The sequence below is a fragment of the Dermacentor silvarum genome, chromosome 3 (genome assembly GCF_013339745.2).
Source record: "Dermacentor silvarum isolate Dsil-2018 chromosome 3, BIME_Dsil_1.4, whole genome shotgun sequence".
Lineage (NCBI taxonomy): Eukaryota > Metazoa > Arthropoda > Arachnida > Ixodida > Ixodidae > Dermacentor > Dermacentor silvarum.
Genome location: NC_051156.1, coordinates 101,326,550 through 101,344,389, shown reverse-complemented (window position 1 = coordinate 101,344,389; position 17,840 = coordinate 101,326,550). Strand labels below are relative to the sequence as shown.

General features: G+C 47.6%; 1 protein-coding gene across 1 annotated transcript; it reads left to right on the top strand.

The window, feature by feature from the left end:
- The first annotated feature begins 10,544 nt into the window (after window positions 1-10,544).
- Window positions 10,545-17,802, top strand: LOC119444614 (solute carrier family 22 member 7). Its single transcript, XM_037708984.1, has 2 exons — window positions 10,545-10,895; window positions 16,267-17,802. The coding sequence occupies exons 1-2, from the start codon at window positions 10,545-10,547 to the stop codon at window positions 17,800-17,802; spliced, it is 1,887 nt and encodes a 628-aa protein (XP_037564912.1).
- Window positions 17,803-17,840: the final 38 nt, after the last annotated feature.

Here is a 17,840-nt window from a genome sequence, read left to right as displayed (position 1 = left end):
CGAAGCCAAGGCGACTTCCTCACCACGGTAGATGGGATTCCATAAAATCAAACTTGGACACTTCCTATTAGATATTTGAATGTTTCAATCCTTATCAAATTTCATCACAATTATAGATTTTTGTAGGGAAAGTGAATTGATACACTGAATTCCATTCCGTGTTTCCAGGAGAGAGGCTCGAACAGAAGGTGCGCCGGATCTCTCTTGGGGACGTGCATCCGATGCTTCCTTCCCGAAAGGGAGCAACCCGGCCGTACGCGGTAGCGAGGACTTCCGAGACACCCGCTGAATGACAGGCCTATAGTGACGCAACGCAAGAGCCATTCTGGCGTGCAGTCCTTTAACTCTAGCGCGATCTACCATGTGTATGCCTCATTTCGTGCTTCTGTCACCATGCTTTTCGTAGTGCGATGTACTGTATTGCGCATGTTTCACCGGCTAACGCGTCACGGTTTCCGTGTTGGGGAATTTTGTAATTTTGTCATACGTCTTACTATAAACTTAACTGTGCACTAGCGAACATGTGTTGAAACAAAAGGTTGTCTTTCTTAGTTTGTTGTCCACTGTATAGCCCACCGTATAGCCCACTGTATAGGAGGACTTGTTGTCCTTCTATACAGTGGGCTAACATTCAATCGGAGAACATAGTTCGTGGTGATGACATATAGCTATAATATAAAAGACACGTTCGCGCAATGAAAAAGAAAACCTTCTTTGTGCATCGTTATAGGCTTGGTTATGTGCACAAGCACGGAACTTGCACATATTACACCTGTGCCCCGGGAAGTAAAGCTGCACTACAGTTGGAGGAAGGCAGGCCCTGAGCAGGCGGTTGTTGAACCGAGTGCCGCTGCTTGAGCTTGCGCAGTATATAACGCATTTAGTCAGGCATAATGAAAACATTTGTTTGCTTGGAATGTTTTAATTATTTGGGAACTGCACCCAATTTGCGGTCATCTGTCCTTCTGTCTGTCTGTCTGTCTGTCTGTCTGTCTGTCTGTCTGTCTGTCTGTCTGTCTGTCTGTCTGTGTCTGGTCTGTCTGTCTGCTTCTGTCTGTCTGTCTGGTCTGTGTCTGTCTGTCTGTTGTCTGTCTGTCTGTCTGTCCGTCGTCGTCCGTCCGTCCGTCCGTCCGTCGTCAGTCCGTCGTCCGTCCGTCGTCCGCCGTCCGTCCGTCCGTCGTCGTCGTCTGTCTGTCTGTCTGTCTGTCTGTCTGTCTGTCTGTGTCTGTCTGTCTGTCCTGTCTGTCTGTCTGTTCTGTCTGTCTGTCTGTCGTCTGTCTGTCTGTCTGTCTGTCTGTCTGTCTGTGTCTGTCTGTATGTCTGTCTGTCTGCTGTCTGTCTGTCTGTCTGGCTGTCTGTCTGTCCTGTCTGTCTTGTCTGTCTGTCTGTCTGTCTGTCTGTCTGTCGTCTGTCTGTCTGTCTTGTCTGTCTGTCTGTCTGTCTGTCTGTCTGTCGTCTGTCTGTCTGTCTGTCTGTCGTCTGTCTGTCTGTCTGTCTGTCTGTCTGTCTGTCTGTCTGTCTGTCTGTCTGTCTGTCTGTCTGTCTGTCTGTCTGTCTGTCTGTCTGTCTGTCTGTCTGTCTGTCTGTCTGTCTGTCTGTCTGTCTGTCTGTCTGTCTGTCTGTCTGTCTGTCTGTCTGTCTGTCTGTCTGTCTGTCTGTCTGTCTGTCTGTCTGTCTGTCTGTCTGTCTGTCTGTCTGTCTGTCTGTCTGTCTGTCTGTCTGTCTGTCTGTCTGTCTGTCTGTCTGTCTGTCTGTCTGTCTGTCTGTCTGTCTGTCTGTCTGTCTGTCTGTCTGTCTGTCTGTCTGTCTGTCTGTCTGTCTGTCTGTCTGTCTGTCTGTCTGTCTGTCTGTCTGTCTGTCTGTCTGTCTGTCTGTCTGTCTGTCTGTCTGTCTGTCCGTCCGTCCGTCCGTCCGTCCGTCCGTCCGTCCGTCCCCGTCCGCGTCTAACCTCGTTTACTCCAACTTGGGTAAGATGGTCTGATGGACAGAGCAACGGGCTGCTGTACTGATCGAAGCTGGTTCGAAGCCAATCGTTCTACCAACCTGGGTCACTGAGTATGTGACGTTTGGCATGTGCCGCTCTTCAAATAACAAAAACATATTTTGAAATTTCTCTGATTATGGGCGGAATCAAAACCACGTCATGTTAATTTAGACACGCGGCACGCGCGGGCTTCGCGGCTGCGGCGCTAGATGTCGCAGCGTGTCCAGAGGGAAGCCTGAGAGAAGAGCCCGGTGTGCACGTCTCGTACAAAACGCGTTTCGTCGCTGGCATTACGGTGTTAACAGGCAAGGATAACAGGCAGTAGCTGACGCGAACAATGCAAAAAAAAATAGTAAAGAATGCGTGGTTTGCATATGTAGACGCATTCTCATCTGATCATGGGGACGATATACGATACATGACGTTCCAGCTACATTTAGCCAAGGCTTAACGACGTATGCCTGTGTGCTATAGGAAGACCCGATTAAAAGCACGCTGTTAACAGCTACGTATGGATAAAGTCACTGTGTATGATATTACGTCTCACACTTCTTACAAAACGTTTTTACATATGTTTCGTACAGCTAACTCTATGCAAATATTGACTCCTACTGCGCGTAATAATCAACTAGCTATCTTAGATGCTGTTTCGGACACTTGTCTGAAGTAAAATATCTGTATCTGATGACCACTCGCGCCTGTTGTCATTCTGTCATTCTGTCAAGAATCGCGCCTTGTTGTCATTCTGTCAAATTTAGTGTTCAACTTGATTGATTAACGAGCAAGAAGGTTCAGGGAAGCGGGACGCTTTGTTCAAGCAATGGGTTTATTTGACTCTCCTCTCCAGCTTAGAGGATTGTATGTTTTCGGCCCTGTATGGCAAACATTAGACGCTAAGTATAACTAGATGCCACTAGAAATAAAACAAATAACTAATGACCGATGGCCGGTTTCGAGTCCTGACAATTAGCACACAAGCTCGATGCTCTAACCATTAGACCACGAACGCATGCCTAAAAATGTTACCACTAAGACGCTTCACTTAGTGAACGCGAGTTCATCGCAAGCGTATGGACGCCGTGAACATGCAAAGTAAGTGCCACAGCGTCGAAGCACAAACGCAAAGGGCGCGAACGTGGTCGCGGACGCTGCATTGATCTTAACGTTGCGACGACTGCGGGGTATTCTATAAGAGTCCACCTAGTGGACTGTCCATTTCGGCCACTGCTGATTAGCTGCAGCTCCACGAGTCGGGAGGAGACAGGTGGCCCTGTCTCCTCCCGACTCGTGCAGTCCCGTGATTGTCGGCTACGCTGGTGACGAATTCGGTGCTTCTTGCGGTGCTGGCCGCGTCTGCGTACAAGACATTGGGGTGTTTCACACATTTTTTTCGGCGAGCGCCTGCGCTCGGGCTTGTGGCCGTCCGATGTGCTTCGATGTGTTTCGATGGGCTCGTCGCCCTCCTCTTCGCCACGTTACAATGTCTGCTACAGTGTACACTGTCGTGGCCTGGCGTGATCTCCGCAACACATCCAGGGACGCCACCGCTCTCCCAGTCTGCAACGTCCACAGAATTCCACAAATTGCCTACGTTATTTAGAGTATTTGAGTTTGAGTTCGAGGTTATTTATTTAACCACATGATACAGAATGAATCAGCATTCGTGGTTGGTTATGACGGGAATAAAAGCTGCATAATTGCAGCCTGACGAGCCCCATCACCCCTGAAACAAATAAAAAAGCACAGGCAGGAGAAAACAACAGTACATAAAAATACGCAAGTGTTTTTTATTACAAAGAATTAATAAATTATTTACATAACACGAAAGCTAGATGTTCTATATTTATTTAAATAAACGCATCAACTTAAATAACGTGGTTTTTGATTAAGCACGCAAGTTCTCAAATGTGAATTTACACCTAATAAAAACGGTTGGAAGACAGAAACGAAGAGCTTCAAGTCCATCATTAGTTCGAGGTTATGGTACATACCAGTTCTCTGTATGTCGAGTTAGACTACAGGCTGTATTAGGTTGCAAGTCAGCTAAATTGCATATGTACGTGCTGCGTCTGCGTGTTTCATATTGAAAAGCCCACAAGAGCTGGTATTGGTTGCAGTAATCAACTCTCAATATTTCAAACTTCTTTAAACAATTCAGAGGTGTGCGTAAGAGATACCTTCAACGGACCATATCGCATTTTCTTTAAAATTTTATTTGCGGCGAGATCAGAGCGTTTAAAGACGGTTTAGAGCCTGTGGAGCAAACTAGATAACAATAATGTGTACGAGAAGAAAAAAGGACATTGTACGCTTCAATTGTTTGAGGTACAGGTAAAAATTCTGGAAATTTTATGACATGTGCTCATTATGATAATCCCATGACAATATTCGTTAAAGATAACACGAAGTCTTTTCACGATGGGGAAAGTTCGATTCAATTACTGTTAAAAAATCATTTCTGAGGTGGTTCCGAAGATTTTGATTTCGCACGGAACACGACAGACTTAGCCTTAGAGCAATTTATGTGCATGCAAGAAAGAAATACGAGTAAAAGCTGAGCTATAGCTCAGTCGTTAGCGCGTTCAATATCCAAATGCACATTACGGCAAGGCCACCAATTCGATCGTCTGTGATGGTGTTGGACGGCGTCATTCTTGATCGCGAAATGTTGAAATTAGGACGAGGTAGCGGCCTGAGAAAAATTGCACAGGGAAAAAAAGGGGGGCAGAGTAAATACATTTTCGGACCCTTTAGCTGCGGTCGTAGTCAACACTTTAATCGCAGTAGTAATCTGTCGCTTTCCAGCACAAGCCCGTCTCATTTAAGCGTGCGATATTTATGCGAAAACAATTTAACAATATTTGACTGCTGCAACCCATTCATATTGTTACGGGGCGAAAAGACGCTTGACAATATATTTACAATATAATCACGAACTCTGTGACGGTTCGAAGGAAGTCGGCCGAGGCGGCGGAGCAGGTGGCCGTAGCCATGACCCTGCTGGACGACAGAATGACCACGATCAACAGCGACTCGCGGACGGCTGTCCGAGCTTTCGCCAAGGGCACTGTTTCGGAGCAGGTCCTGCGCATTCTGCGGTACAAGGACATCAAGTCGCACACGATCATCTGGTTCCCCGCCCACATGGGGCAGATCCAGGGCGTCCCGCCCAACCTCAACGAGTCGTCCCACAGAGCTGCGCGGGGAGTCGTTGACCGCGTAGCTACCGGGTGGCGCGGCGCTGAGGTTATGGACAATGGGGACCCTCCCTCCTTATATAACGAACTTACCAAACATTTTTATATAGGACCGAGACGATATTCTCCACCACATAGGAAACTAGGCAGACGACAGGTGTTAATACTCAGATTACTCCAGGTCGGGGCATACGTACCCTAACCCCGCACTGTTACACAGAATATATCCAGAGGTATACAATCGACCAATGTTTGCGAGCTATGCTCAGACCTAGCTGACTTGGAACATATGCTCTGGCGCTGCCCCGCGTTACGCGACGGCGACGATGTCACGTCGTCCAAATAGGAGGCTGCCCTAAGCAGCCCCGATATTGAAGCACAGCTGTGGGCGGTCCATCGGGCCCGCGACGCAGCAGAGAGGCTCGGCCTTTCTGTACCGACGTGGGAGCGGCCCGCTACGTGCTGACGCGCGTTCCGAAGGACCTTAATAAAGTTTTACCATACCATACCATATATACAACGGGCAGAAGACAGGTATACAAGATGAAGCCAGTGCGCGCGACTATATCGGCGATTGTCATCTTCGTCAATCCTGTAATCATCGTTCGCTACTGCAGCGCCTCAAAGCATGACGCCCGGCGGCGAAGGACTGTCCCGGCGCTTGGTAGGTTCGAGTGACATCGCTTCAGTCGAGCGACGTGAACGATATCAGAGGAGCATCGCGGTGTGCAGGTATCGAGAGGTTGTGTGTCGTAGGCCACGTCTGTCACTCGACATAGGACATGGTGCGGGCCTGAATAGGGCGAAATTAGCTTCTCACAAAGACCAACTCGCCGAGCTGGTTTCCAAAGCACGATGTGACCAGGGTTAAAGTGGGCATCGCGTTGACGAGCGTCATATATGCGTCGTAGCTTTTGCTGGGAAGTGGCCAGACGCAGGCGTGCAATCTCACGTCCCTCTGCAGTTCTACATATGGCATCACGGTTATATTCTAACGGTGTATCGAGAGCGGCTGGTAGGATTCTGTCAAACGGTACTATAGGGTCTCGTCCGTACAAGAGAAAAAAGGCTAGAAACCAGCAGAATCGTGGATGGGCGTATTGTAGGCGAAAGTGACGAACGGCAGAGCGGCATCCCAGTCTCGGTAGTCGGTAGAGACGTACATACCGAGCATTTCTGGGATAGTTCTATTGAACCGCTCTGTGAGGCCGTTGGTCAGAGGGTGATACACCGTTGTAAACGCGTGCTTTGTAGCGCAGATGTGCAAGATCTCCTGGACAACTTGTGGGAGAAAGTAGCGGCCCCGGTCGGTAAGGATTTTTCGGGGAGCGCTGTGGTGAAGTACCAGAGTTTCGAGAAGGAAGTCAGTGACGTCGGTTGCACAACTGGTAGAGAGATCCCGCGTAATCGCGTAGCGGGTGGTGTAGTCCGTAGTAACTGCTATCCACTTGTTCCCACTAAGAGGAACAGGGCCAAGGAGATCAAGACCAACACGGAAGAATGGCTGAGATGGTATTTCAATGGGCTGAAGACGGCCAGCTGGTAGGGCTGCTGGTTTTTTTTTTTTTGTGTGTGTGTGTGGTGCTGACAAGATTTACAGGAGGCGAGGTAACGGCACACGGAGCAGTAAATACCGGGCCAAAAGAAACGACACCGAACACGGTTATATGTTTTTGAGACTCCCAGAAGACCAGTGGTCGGAACGTCAAGCAGCTGTGCGAGTACAGTCTCACGCATATGCTTGGGAACGACCAGCAGCAGGTCAGGGCCACCAGGGTGCATGTTATAACGGTACAATATGCCATCGTGCAACACAAACATACGCAAAGAGGGGGAATTTGTCAGGTCTGTCAGAATGAGAATGATGTCTCTCAGGTAAGGGTCACGTCGTTGCTCATCGGCGATGTCACGCAACGTGGTAAGCGCGTGGATGCAGGTTGACTCGCCGGTCTAAGGAAGGTTTGGTGGGTCTACTGGATGACGGGACAAGCAATCAGCGTCCTCATGGAGTCGGCCTATCTAGTGCACCACTGTGTAAGATTACTCCTGGAGCCGTAGAGCCCAGCGACCAAGACGTCCAGCTGGATATTTTAAGGACGAAAGGCGGTATAGGGCGTGGTGATCGGTGATGACCATGAAAGGCCGTCCATACAGGTAGGGGCGGCATTTATCCAGTGCCAAAACGACGGCGAGGCATTCACGTTCGGTGATCGAATAATTGCGTTCGGCTGGTGACAAAAGACGGCTAGAGTACGGAATGAGACGGTCACACCCATGCTCTCCTTGTGCCAAAACAGCGCCGATACTGTGGCCGCTGGCGTCGGTGCGAACTTTCGTTGGAGTGGACACGTCAAATTGGCCGAGAATTGGTGGCGAGGTGAGTTGCGAATACACTAGCTTGTGTGGGACCCCAGACAAAAGTCACGTCTTTCTTAAGAAGTTCCGTTAGAGGGCGTGTGATGTCACCAAAATTTCGCACTAATCTGCGAAAGTAGGAGCAGAGGCCTACGAAGCTTCAAACGTCGTTTGCGCAGGTCGGCACATGAAAATCCTTGACTGCTTTAACTTTCTCCGGATCGGGACGAACACCGGAAGAGTCGACGAGTTGTCCGAGCACAGTAAGTTGCGGCGGTCAAAGTAACATTTCGTCGAATTGACCTGAAGTCTCCTCTTGCGGAACACTGAATGAACTGTCCAGAGACGCTCGAGGGGTGTGTGAAAAGCCAGCGAAAAGACTATGACATCATCGAGGAAGCACAAGCAGATTGACCACTTTAAGCCGTGAAGGAGGGATTCCATCGTTCGTTCGAATGTACCGGGAGCATATATCATACCCCGAATTCCATCATCTTAAACTGATTGAACTCATCAGGTGTAATAAACGCCATCTATCACGATCCATGTCATCAACTGCAATCGGCCAATACCCGTAACGAAGGTCTATCGAAGAAAAATACTGAGAACCACTGATACAGTCAAGGGCGTCGTCTATCCGATGTAAGGGGTACACGTCCTTTTTTGTTACTTGGCTAAAAGTCAGGTAGTCGATAGCCAGCTGTTTTCCTTCTTCCTAACGAGCACGGGAGGAGATGCCCATATGCTCGAAGAAGGTTCGATGGTATCACGGGCAAGCATTTTGTCAACTTCCTTCTGTATTACTTGGCGCTCAGCGGAGGAGACGCCATAGGGACGTCGGTGTATGGGTTTGGCATCACCGGTGGTAATCCGATGCTTGACAAATGATCTTGGCCACAGTGGACGGTCATTAAGATCAAAAATGTCCTGGTACGACATGAGCAGGCAACGAAGCGCGCCCATGTGTTCGGCAGGAAGGCCAGTGGCGATCATCGTCGTTATGCTATGTAACATCGTGGGGTCCGAATCAATAGCGGCAGGAGACTGGTGCAGGATCATTAACAAGGAAACATGACGGTCGTAGGCTGGAGCTAGGGTTTAAGGAGAGATACCCTGGGGTATCACTTGAGGGCACAGTCCTCACCTTACCAATAATGATTTGTCGATTTTCCACCAATGTAACGTGACGACGGGAAGGAAAATAGGTATTGTTAGCACACCGTATTATGACTTGTTCTGTCCACAAACATCCTTCTTACATACGTTGCTCAAATGTCAATTTCATATTTCATATGCCAAGAAACAATCACTTTTGCAAGAGCGACATGACTAGATGAAGACCAGGACAGATGAGGCGAATCACTGGCCCATGGTACACTGAGAGGTAGTTCTGCATTTCTGAACTTTTACTGACTAGAGTGAACAATTTTCACATTGCCTTTACGAAGTCCAATAGAATGCGAAACTTTGCGTTATTAAAAGGTGGCCGGACCCTGCTGGCCACTAGAGCGTCAGATATTGTGAAAATGCCTGGAAGATCATCCGTTACCTGGTCATCAGCAAAATAGACTATAAGGACGGCGGCCGACAAAGGGAGACAAAATGGCGCAGGCAATACTCGAAATGGACAACTGAGCTGAATATAGCTAAAAAGCTGCAACGCAAAGCCCAATGCTTCAAATATTTAATGCAGGCAACGTTTGATATAGTTTGCCTACAAGCGGACAATAAAAGTCGCAGTTTCGCCCGAAAGGCGAATCATCTTGGTGCAAATTATCTTGGTGCATATGTTATATAATACTGAAAGCAAGATAATGGGCCTATGCTTCTTCAATTCTTTATCGTCTTCCTTCTTATGGATTAGTAGTATGTTGGCACTCTTCCAGCTTTCTGGTACACTTCAAGTTGTGAGGCAGAGCATATAAAGAACCACAAGCTTCCCCAGCATATCTCCTTCATCTTGCAAGGGCCTTAACTGATGACGTAACCCTGATGACAAAGGAGGTTCGATATTTTTGTTTAGAATTAAGCTTTTTAAATTTGATAGGAAGCGCAGGACCTTTTATGAATGGTGAAACATCGACGGTATACGACTAACCACATATCGCCAAACACTGACCACAAAAACTAGTAATAGAACCAAAACAAAACCAGTCGCTTAAAAAAGAATTGCCACTTTTATTATATGAGGCCAGAATGTCAGGAGAAACAACAGAGGAGAACCACAGCATGAAGAACACCTCTTCGCAAATACGTTCTCGGCATACCTGCATGAACTGAAGTATTAAAGCGCCAAACAGACGACACAAGAGCCACCGACTTGACCTGAGGGAGCCTTCGGCTCCCCCTGGCCAGTTTCTCAGGACCAATAAAAGTTCCTGTCACTGTCACACGGACGAGCGCTTGTGTCGTCTCTTTGGCGCTTGAATACTTCAGTAACATGCACCAACTAGCCCAACAAAAAGTTCTGCTTGAATACCTAAATGAAGTATGCCGGGTTAATTTTGACATCGCCTCTCAGTATACGCTGTAAGAAACCCTTCAAGAGCAAAATTCCGTGGCTCATTGTTTAATGGCGACGAAGAAACGTCGGCTGCATCACCAGATAAGGCATACCACACAACACCATCAACTAGCCCGATTCTCCGCCTATCCCCCTTAGCGGGTACGAGCCATGACAGATGTTCGTCATCATCATCATGGCACGCGCCACGTGCGCGCGCATTCACCAGCTTTAAAGAAGACACGAATGAAATCTCCGATGCTGTTCGAGCCCTTGCAGCTGTATCGCTGAAGGTGAAAAACAGACACACTCCCGTTGGCGTGACACTCGCTGACGGCATCCCATCCCTCCGTGTGCATCGATTTCGGTTGCAGTTACACCAGCGACAAGATTACTAGCGCAAGGGCTGCTGTCACTGCTCCGTACCACGCGCCCAGATCCGCCGCTGCTTACGTTTCCGACTCCAGCAGCGCTGGCGGTTCTGGAATCGTCTTTGTATCACGCCATGACATCGGGAGCGAAATACGCCTCATATCAGGCAACGTCGCCGTCACGGAGCATCTTGGATGGATTCGCTACTTCCTGCGACGCGCGGCCCATCATCCAGGAGAACGTCTACGTCATTCTGGGCCACGGCAGGTTCCAGAGGATGGTGCTGTCCTGCGCGGTGCTTTGCCTGACGGTGCTTCTGCTGCACGCGTTCGCCTACCGACTCATCGGTCGCCCCGTACAGCACTGGTGCCGCCCGCCCAAGGAACTTCTGCACATGCCCGTCCAGGAGTGGAAGAACGTGGCAATACCCGTCTTGGACGATGGCAGACTCAGCGAGTGCACCGTCTACGACCCACCGATGCCGGTGAGTGATCGCTTATTACTTTTATGCCCCCTGATGTAGTTTCACGTGCGACCACACATGTTCATGGTGGATAACAAAATAGGTCATAGACCGTGGCGTGTGACCCCCTGGCTACATAGGTGCCAGACCGTGTGCCCCTCAGGCTACATCCCTTGTCACAATTTTCTAGTAAATTACATGGAGGCAACTCTGGCAGCGGCGGTCTTTCAGCTGCCATGAAATTGTTTATAATTTTGATTCGTCAGATCTTCGTGCTTGTGTCAAGGGCAGTCTAGTCAGCTTATTTAAGGCCATTTACCAGCCTTTAATCGCCTCAATTTTGATGCAATCCCATTCCTCTGAGTGTAGAAAGCAATAAGAATACGCACAGATGCGCACTAACTGCGAATTGTTAGCATTTATAACACGATATTTTGTTGAAAATGATGTTTGCAATGCAGCAAAGCCGTTTGAAGCCGAAAAAAAAGAAATTTAAGTGAAACCATGTAATAACCGTCATTCCTATGTTGCCTAAACCATCCTGCTTGCAGCTTCTATAGGCACTAGAATAATTTCATTATGGAAGTTTTGCGGCAAACTCATGGAATATGTCACCAAGCTTAATAGGAAGCTTCAGCTCAGGTCCAACTCCAATCCCACTTTTCAAATGCATGTAAAATGCAGATGTGCTTTTCTGAGATACCCCTTGACCGATTTTAATAAAAGGTGTTGCATTTGGGAAAAAAATTAAATTGTAATGGCTGTAGGAAGCTTAATTTTGATTTAAGGTATCAAGTTTTTTACGAAAACTGCCAGAAATTGGTAAGACTGAAAATATTAGAATAACGAAGTTAGGCAGCCTGATGGCTGCGACGTGACCTGTTCAATTACGCACGCAATAGGCACACCCTTAGCCAAAACCGTGGAGCCGCCGTGAAGAGGGGAATCGTGCTCGACGCGTACCCCGATGCCCGGTTTCGATTCCTTCCCTGACCGAAATACACAATTCTTTCTTTCAAAGCCAATAATTTACCTTGTTTAAAGCAACCTTCCTTAGAGGTTTGACGTCAATGAAAGCATTTTTGACCTGTTCTCACTGTTTGCGCCGTCGGACATTTTTGGTACCATCGCTCGGTAGCACGTCGGATTTTCGCGTAATGGGGCACATAATGCTTTCGCTATAATAATCGCTCGGTGTAGTGTGCTAACTGCACATGGTGCAATCCCCGCTTACCTAGCAAAGTATTTTACTCTTTTGACAGATTCCGTGCAGTCATAAAGCTGTTGTGGGCATAGCGACAGTCGTCATAAGTATGAAAGGAACATCGATATTTTTAAACTACGATAAATCGCTATGCATGGGTTTAAATCTAGGAACATGATGCTTAACAGTAAGTTTTCCTGATGAACTTTTCATAACATTGAACACTTTTATGAAGGGCATGTTTGTTCAGCCCCAATACGGGTATTTGAAAAAAAAAGATTAGGTGTTCCCTTTCATATTTATGACGACTGTACGTCTAAAGTAAAGAAGAATGCACGTAAGTGCTCCTGGCCCGGCTTGCCAAACATGCTATGCAGCTGCATGCCGTGAGCGGCTGTATGTAACTTGCATAAGACGTATAGTGCGGAGCGAAAGCGTCCGCCAAGCACGGTAACAATTATAAGAGTAGATGTTTGAGGAGTTTAATGTAAGCTAGTTGTTTTTATGATGAATAATAGCTTTCTGTTGCTCAATACGTGCTACATAAAAGTGTTTTTCTAGGCATGAGAGGATCGAGACCGCCAATACACGCCAAATTGCAGCGCGACTGGCCGCTGGACGCACTTTGAGTCCATTCGCGAGCTGCTTTCACGCTCGGAAAAACACGTTTATGTAGCGCGTACGTATTGAGCCGCAGAAAGCTGTATCAGGAGATTTTCATGTTGCTGCACAATTTTCTCATTTACACTTTTCATCTATATATACTATGTTTGCAAATAAATAATTAAGATTAATTAGGTCATTATGCGGAATGCAAAAAAGAATAATCTAGATATCCCGAAGCGACTGCAAACATTGCCTTGGTTCTTTCCAGCTACGTAGCATTTGCACAATTTTAAAGTTTGGACAAAGTTAAGGGAAACACCTTGAATACGCCTCTTATCTGGCAAGCGTTTTGTTTTTTCTTGCGTAAATATCTGTATTCCTGGTTAAACGACGTTGTCAGGATCGCCTGCGAAAATGCGTCGGTCATGTTGTCTACAAAGTTGTTCAGTGATGAAACAAAATACTTAAATATCCTTTTTCCAGCACGATTACTTTAATAATTAAAGCAAACAATTGTATCCTTTTCACGCCTCTAACAATTAGGTAGGCACAAAGCGGCAAAGTATTGCCATCTCGAGGATTAGCGTGCTGATGACTGCGTGACTTAAGTACATGGGACAGATTTTTCGGTGGGGCCCCGTAGAAAACACTTTTGTGGTAAAACAACACTGCCGTGTAAGAGGCGAAATTTCGGTCGCTTCAGTGTAGTTAAAAACAGGCTCGAAAAGTTTTCCGCAGTTGGTTACGGTTGTCTAGCCATAGTAATGCTGCGTCAGTGATGATATATGCCTTCAAGTGTCATTACCAGAGTTGTGCGCGCTTGATGTATTTAGTGTTACGATTGTTTATTAGCAAATATTCTAGATTTGGAATGGCTGTTGACGCGTTGCAAAACACGGAAAGCAGTAAATAAGCGCTTCCCCTTAGGTGCGTGGCAGGGACCATCTTGGTTTTGTTTGAACAATGTTGTATGAGTCGGAGTCAGACACCTACAGTACAAGTATATGTCCCCGTCAAGCAACAACTTATCATATCGTATAGGCAAAGCAAGAATCAACTTCGGTAGAGATTGCGGGTGCAGCTGTAGCCAGCGCTGTGCCTGCTCACAGTATTCAACGGTTTTCATTGAAGCCTGGAGAGCCAATGGCGAGATCAGTGTGAGGGGTATCTCGACAGCTGAGTATTGCGGTTGGAATTCCGTAAGAGTTTTTAGAGGTTTAACAGCTGACGCGTCCTTCATGCATATATATATATATATATATATATATATATATCATAACAAGCCAACAAACAATGACACGCAGGGGAACATAAGGGAAATTACTTGTACTTACTAGTTGAATTAAAGAAATGATAAATTAATGGAAATGAAATGGATATCTAGATTATTTTTTGCATTCCGGTCGAATAATGACATAATAATCTTAATTAATTAGTTGCTAACACATTATAATTACATGAAAAGTGTCAATGAGAAAATTGTGCAGCAACATGAAAATCTCCTGATACAGCTTTCTGTGGCTCGATACGTACGCGCTACATAAACGTGTTTTTCCGAGCGTGAAAGCAGCCCGCGAATGCACGCAAAGTGCGTCGAGCGACCAGTCGCGCTGCAATTTGGCGTGTATTGGCGGGCTTCTCTCATGCCTGGAAAAACACTTTTATGTAGCACGTATAGAGCAACAGAAAGCTATTATTCATCATAAAAACTACTAGCTTACATTAAACTCCTCAAACATCTCCTCTTATAGTTGTTACCGTGCATGGCCGACGCTTTCGCTCCGCACTATACGTCTTCTGCAAGTTACATATAGCCGCTCAAGGCATGCAGCTGCATAGCATGTTTGGCAAGCCAGGCCAGGAGCACTGACGTGCATTCTTCTTTACTTTAGACGTACAGTCGTCATAAATATGAAAGGGAACACCTATTTTTTTTCAAATACCCGTATAGGGGCTGAACACACATGCCCTTTATAAAAGTGTTCAATGTTATTAAAAGTTCATCACGAAAACTTATTGTTAAGCATCATGTTCCTAGATTTGAACCTATGCATAGTGATTTATCCTAGTATTTAAGAAATATCGATGTTCCTTTCATATTTATGACGACTCTAGCTATGCCCACAACAGCTTTATGACAGCGCGCAATCTGTCAAAAGAGTAAAATACTTTGCTAGGTAAGCGGCCGGGGATTGCACCATGTGCAGTTTGCACACTACACCAAGCGATTATTACATCGAAAGCGTTATTTGCCCCATTACGCGAAAATCTGGCGTGGTACCGAGCGATGGTACCAAAAATGGCCGACGGCGCAAACAGTGAGAACAGGTCAAAAATGCTTGCATTGACGTCAAATCTCCCAGGAAGGTTGCTTTAAACAAGGTAAATAATTGGCCTTGAAAAGAAAGAATTGTGTATTTCGGTCAGGGTGGGAATCGAACCGGGGCATCGGGGTGCGCGACCAGTACACTTCCGCACTTCACGGCGGCTCCACGGTTCTGGCTGACCAAGGGTGTGCCTATTACGTGCGTAATTGCACACGTCCCATCGCAGCCATCAGGCTGACTAACTTCGTTTTTTATTATTTTCAATCTTACCAATTTTTGGCAGTTTTCGTAAAAAACTTGATACCTTAAAACAAAATTCAGCTTCCTGCAGGCATTACAATTAATATTTTTCGAAATGCAACACCTTTTATTAAAATCGGTCAAGGGGTATCTCAGAAAAGCACAATTGCTTTTTACATGCATTTGAAAAGTGGGATTGGAGTTGGACCTGAGCTGAAGCTTCCTATTAAGCCTGGTGACATATTCCAGGAGTTTCCTGCAAAACTTCCATAATGAAATTATTCTAGTGCCTATAGAAGCTGCAAGGAGGATGATTTAAACAACATAGGAATGACGGTTATTACGTGGTTTCGCTTAAACTTCTTTTTTTTTCGGCTTCAAACGGCTTTGTTGCATTGCAAACTTATCATTTTCAGCAAAATATCGCGTTATAAATGCTAACAATTCGCAGTGACAGCGCATCTGTGCGTATTCTTATTGCTTTCTACACTCAGAGGAATGGGATTGCATCAAAATTGAGGCGACTAAAGGCTGGTAAATGGCCTTAAGTTCCCCCCTATGTCCGCCTTGGTGTCGGTGTTTGTTGGCTTCTTATGATAGGTTTAATAAAAATCAGGTCCCTCGGTTCCTTTTCTTGTCGTTCATATATATATATATATATATATATATATATATATAATACCGACGAAAGCTTGCATAGGTATAAATTAATCTTTAGATACGCTAGAACGACGGAGCGCTCTTAAAAGCACCATTTAAGAAATCCTGTCGGCTCATTTAGCTAAAACGCACGCAAAGCAAAAGTGAACTTCATTTCTGAACAATATCACTTTATGAGTCAACATGGAACCACGAGTTCATCGTGGTCTGTGTCTTTTATCTCAGGAAGCTGCTAACATGGGAAACGGCGTATTTTAGCTGGGGCATCAATTACACCATTAATGAAATGTTGGTGCCGATTCGGCAGTCGATCCTAAACTGAGCCCCCGACGCTTTTTCCATGCTTTATTCGAAGGTTGAAAATGGAAGCGAGCGCAGAGTACTGTCTTGCGACCAGTGGGAATACGCCGGCGAGCGACAGAGAGACAGCATCGTCAGCACCTGGGACCTGGTGTGCGGCCGCCAATGGCTGTACGCGCTCTCTTCGTCCACGTACATGATGGGAGCCATGGTGTTCGTCCCACTGGCCGGCATCATGTCCGACCGCCAGGGGCGCAGGCCCGCCATCCTCGCCTGCTCCATCACCATGCTGCTCGCTAGCCTCGCCGTCGCGGCGTCGCAGGTATTCCCCATATTCCTGGTGACACGCTCTCTCGTTGCCGCCACGTCCAGTGCCACCAACCTGCTGGTCTTCATCGTGCTCTACGAGGTGACGGACAACGAACACCGCGCCCTCTACAGCCTACTGGCTACGAGCGTCGGTATGGTGGTGGCGACGCCGCTGATTTCCATTGTGTCGATGGCCAATCCGCGTTGGTCACTATCGCACGCGTTCCTCGTGACTGCCACGGCGATGGCGGCTGCCTGGTGCTACATAATTGACGAGTCTCCGGTCTGGCTCGTCGACACACACAGAGTTCGGCTAGCCGAGCGTGTCATACTGTACGTGGCCTCGCACAATGGCATCGACCCGGCCAAGGCGAAGACCACGTTCAAGGCGCTCAGGCAGCAGCTGGAGAAGCGAGAGACGACGACCCCGACGATCACCTCCGGCTCGCGCAGCGTGTCCATGCTTAGCCCGCGCGCAGCGTCAGTGCTCGTTTCCTGGTTCGGTGCGAGTTTCACTTTCTACGGAACAGGCCTCCGCGAGACAGCGCTCGATGGCCTTTGGGCCGTGGCGGCAGTCACGCTGCAGGTGATGCTGCTCGTCGCCGCCTACAACGGCATTACCAAGTGGGGTCAGCGAGTCACGTTGTCCATGGTGCTGGCGCTGCTCTGCGTGTCCAACGCTTGTCGCACCGCAGTCCATCATTTAAACTTGGCCTTCCCTTGGACCATACTTGCGAGGCTCGTGGTTGACAGCAGCGCTGCGGTTGCCATGGTCGTCAACTACAGCTACACGGCTGAAGTGTTCCCCACCTCTATACGAAGCATGGGACTGTGCGTGTCGTACTCGGTCGGGCGTGCTGGCGCGCTGCTGGCCACGTTTCTGAACTGGATGCTTTCCGACGCAGTCCTGGTGTTCGACTCTGTCATGACACTGCTCGTGTTCGCTGGCGGGATAGTCACTCTGTGGCTGCCCGAAATATTTGTGCAGAAGAAGCAGGTGCCGTCGCAGGAGCCGGCTGCAATGACCCAAGAGCAGCGGAAGGAGGCGTTGAAGGCATCCTTGGGCCAAGGCACAGATGTAGGGGTCGTCAGAAAGGCGAAACATCGCAAATCGTATTGCAAACCAGATCATGGCGTGGTGTCTCCGCTGCCGATGGCAGACTGGAGGCTCTGTGCCCTGTCATTCTCTTCGCCCGACACTGCAGAACAGTCGAAGCACGACAAGGGTGTCATAAGCAGTAGAGCCGTTTCGCCACCATCACCAGGCCCCACTTCCCGCTAAACGCATTTTTTACCACCCAAGATACCCCTGTTGTGTGT

Excerpts from the sequence above, each read along its gene's own strand:
- LOC119444614 (XM_037708984.1), top strand. The coding sequence starts at position 10,545 with ATGACATCGGGAGCGAAATACGCCTCATATCAGGCAACGTCGCCGTCA. Across the intron at positions 10,896-16,266 it reads TCTACGACCCACCGATGCCG|GTTGAAAATGGAAGCGAGCG; the intron begins GTGAGTGATCGC and ends CTTTATTCGAAG.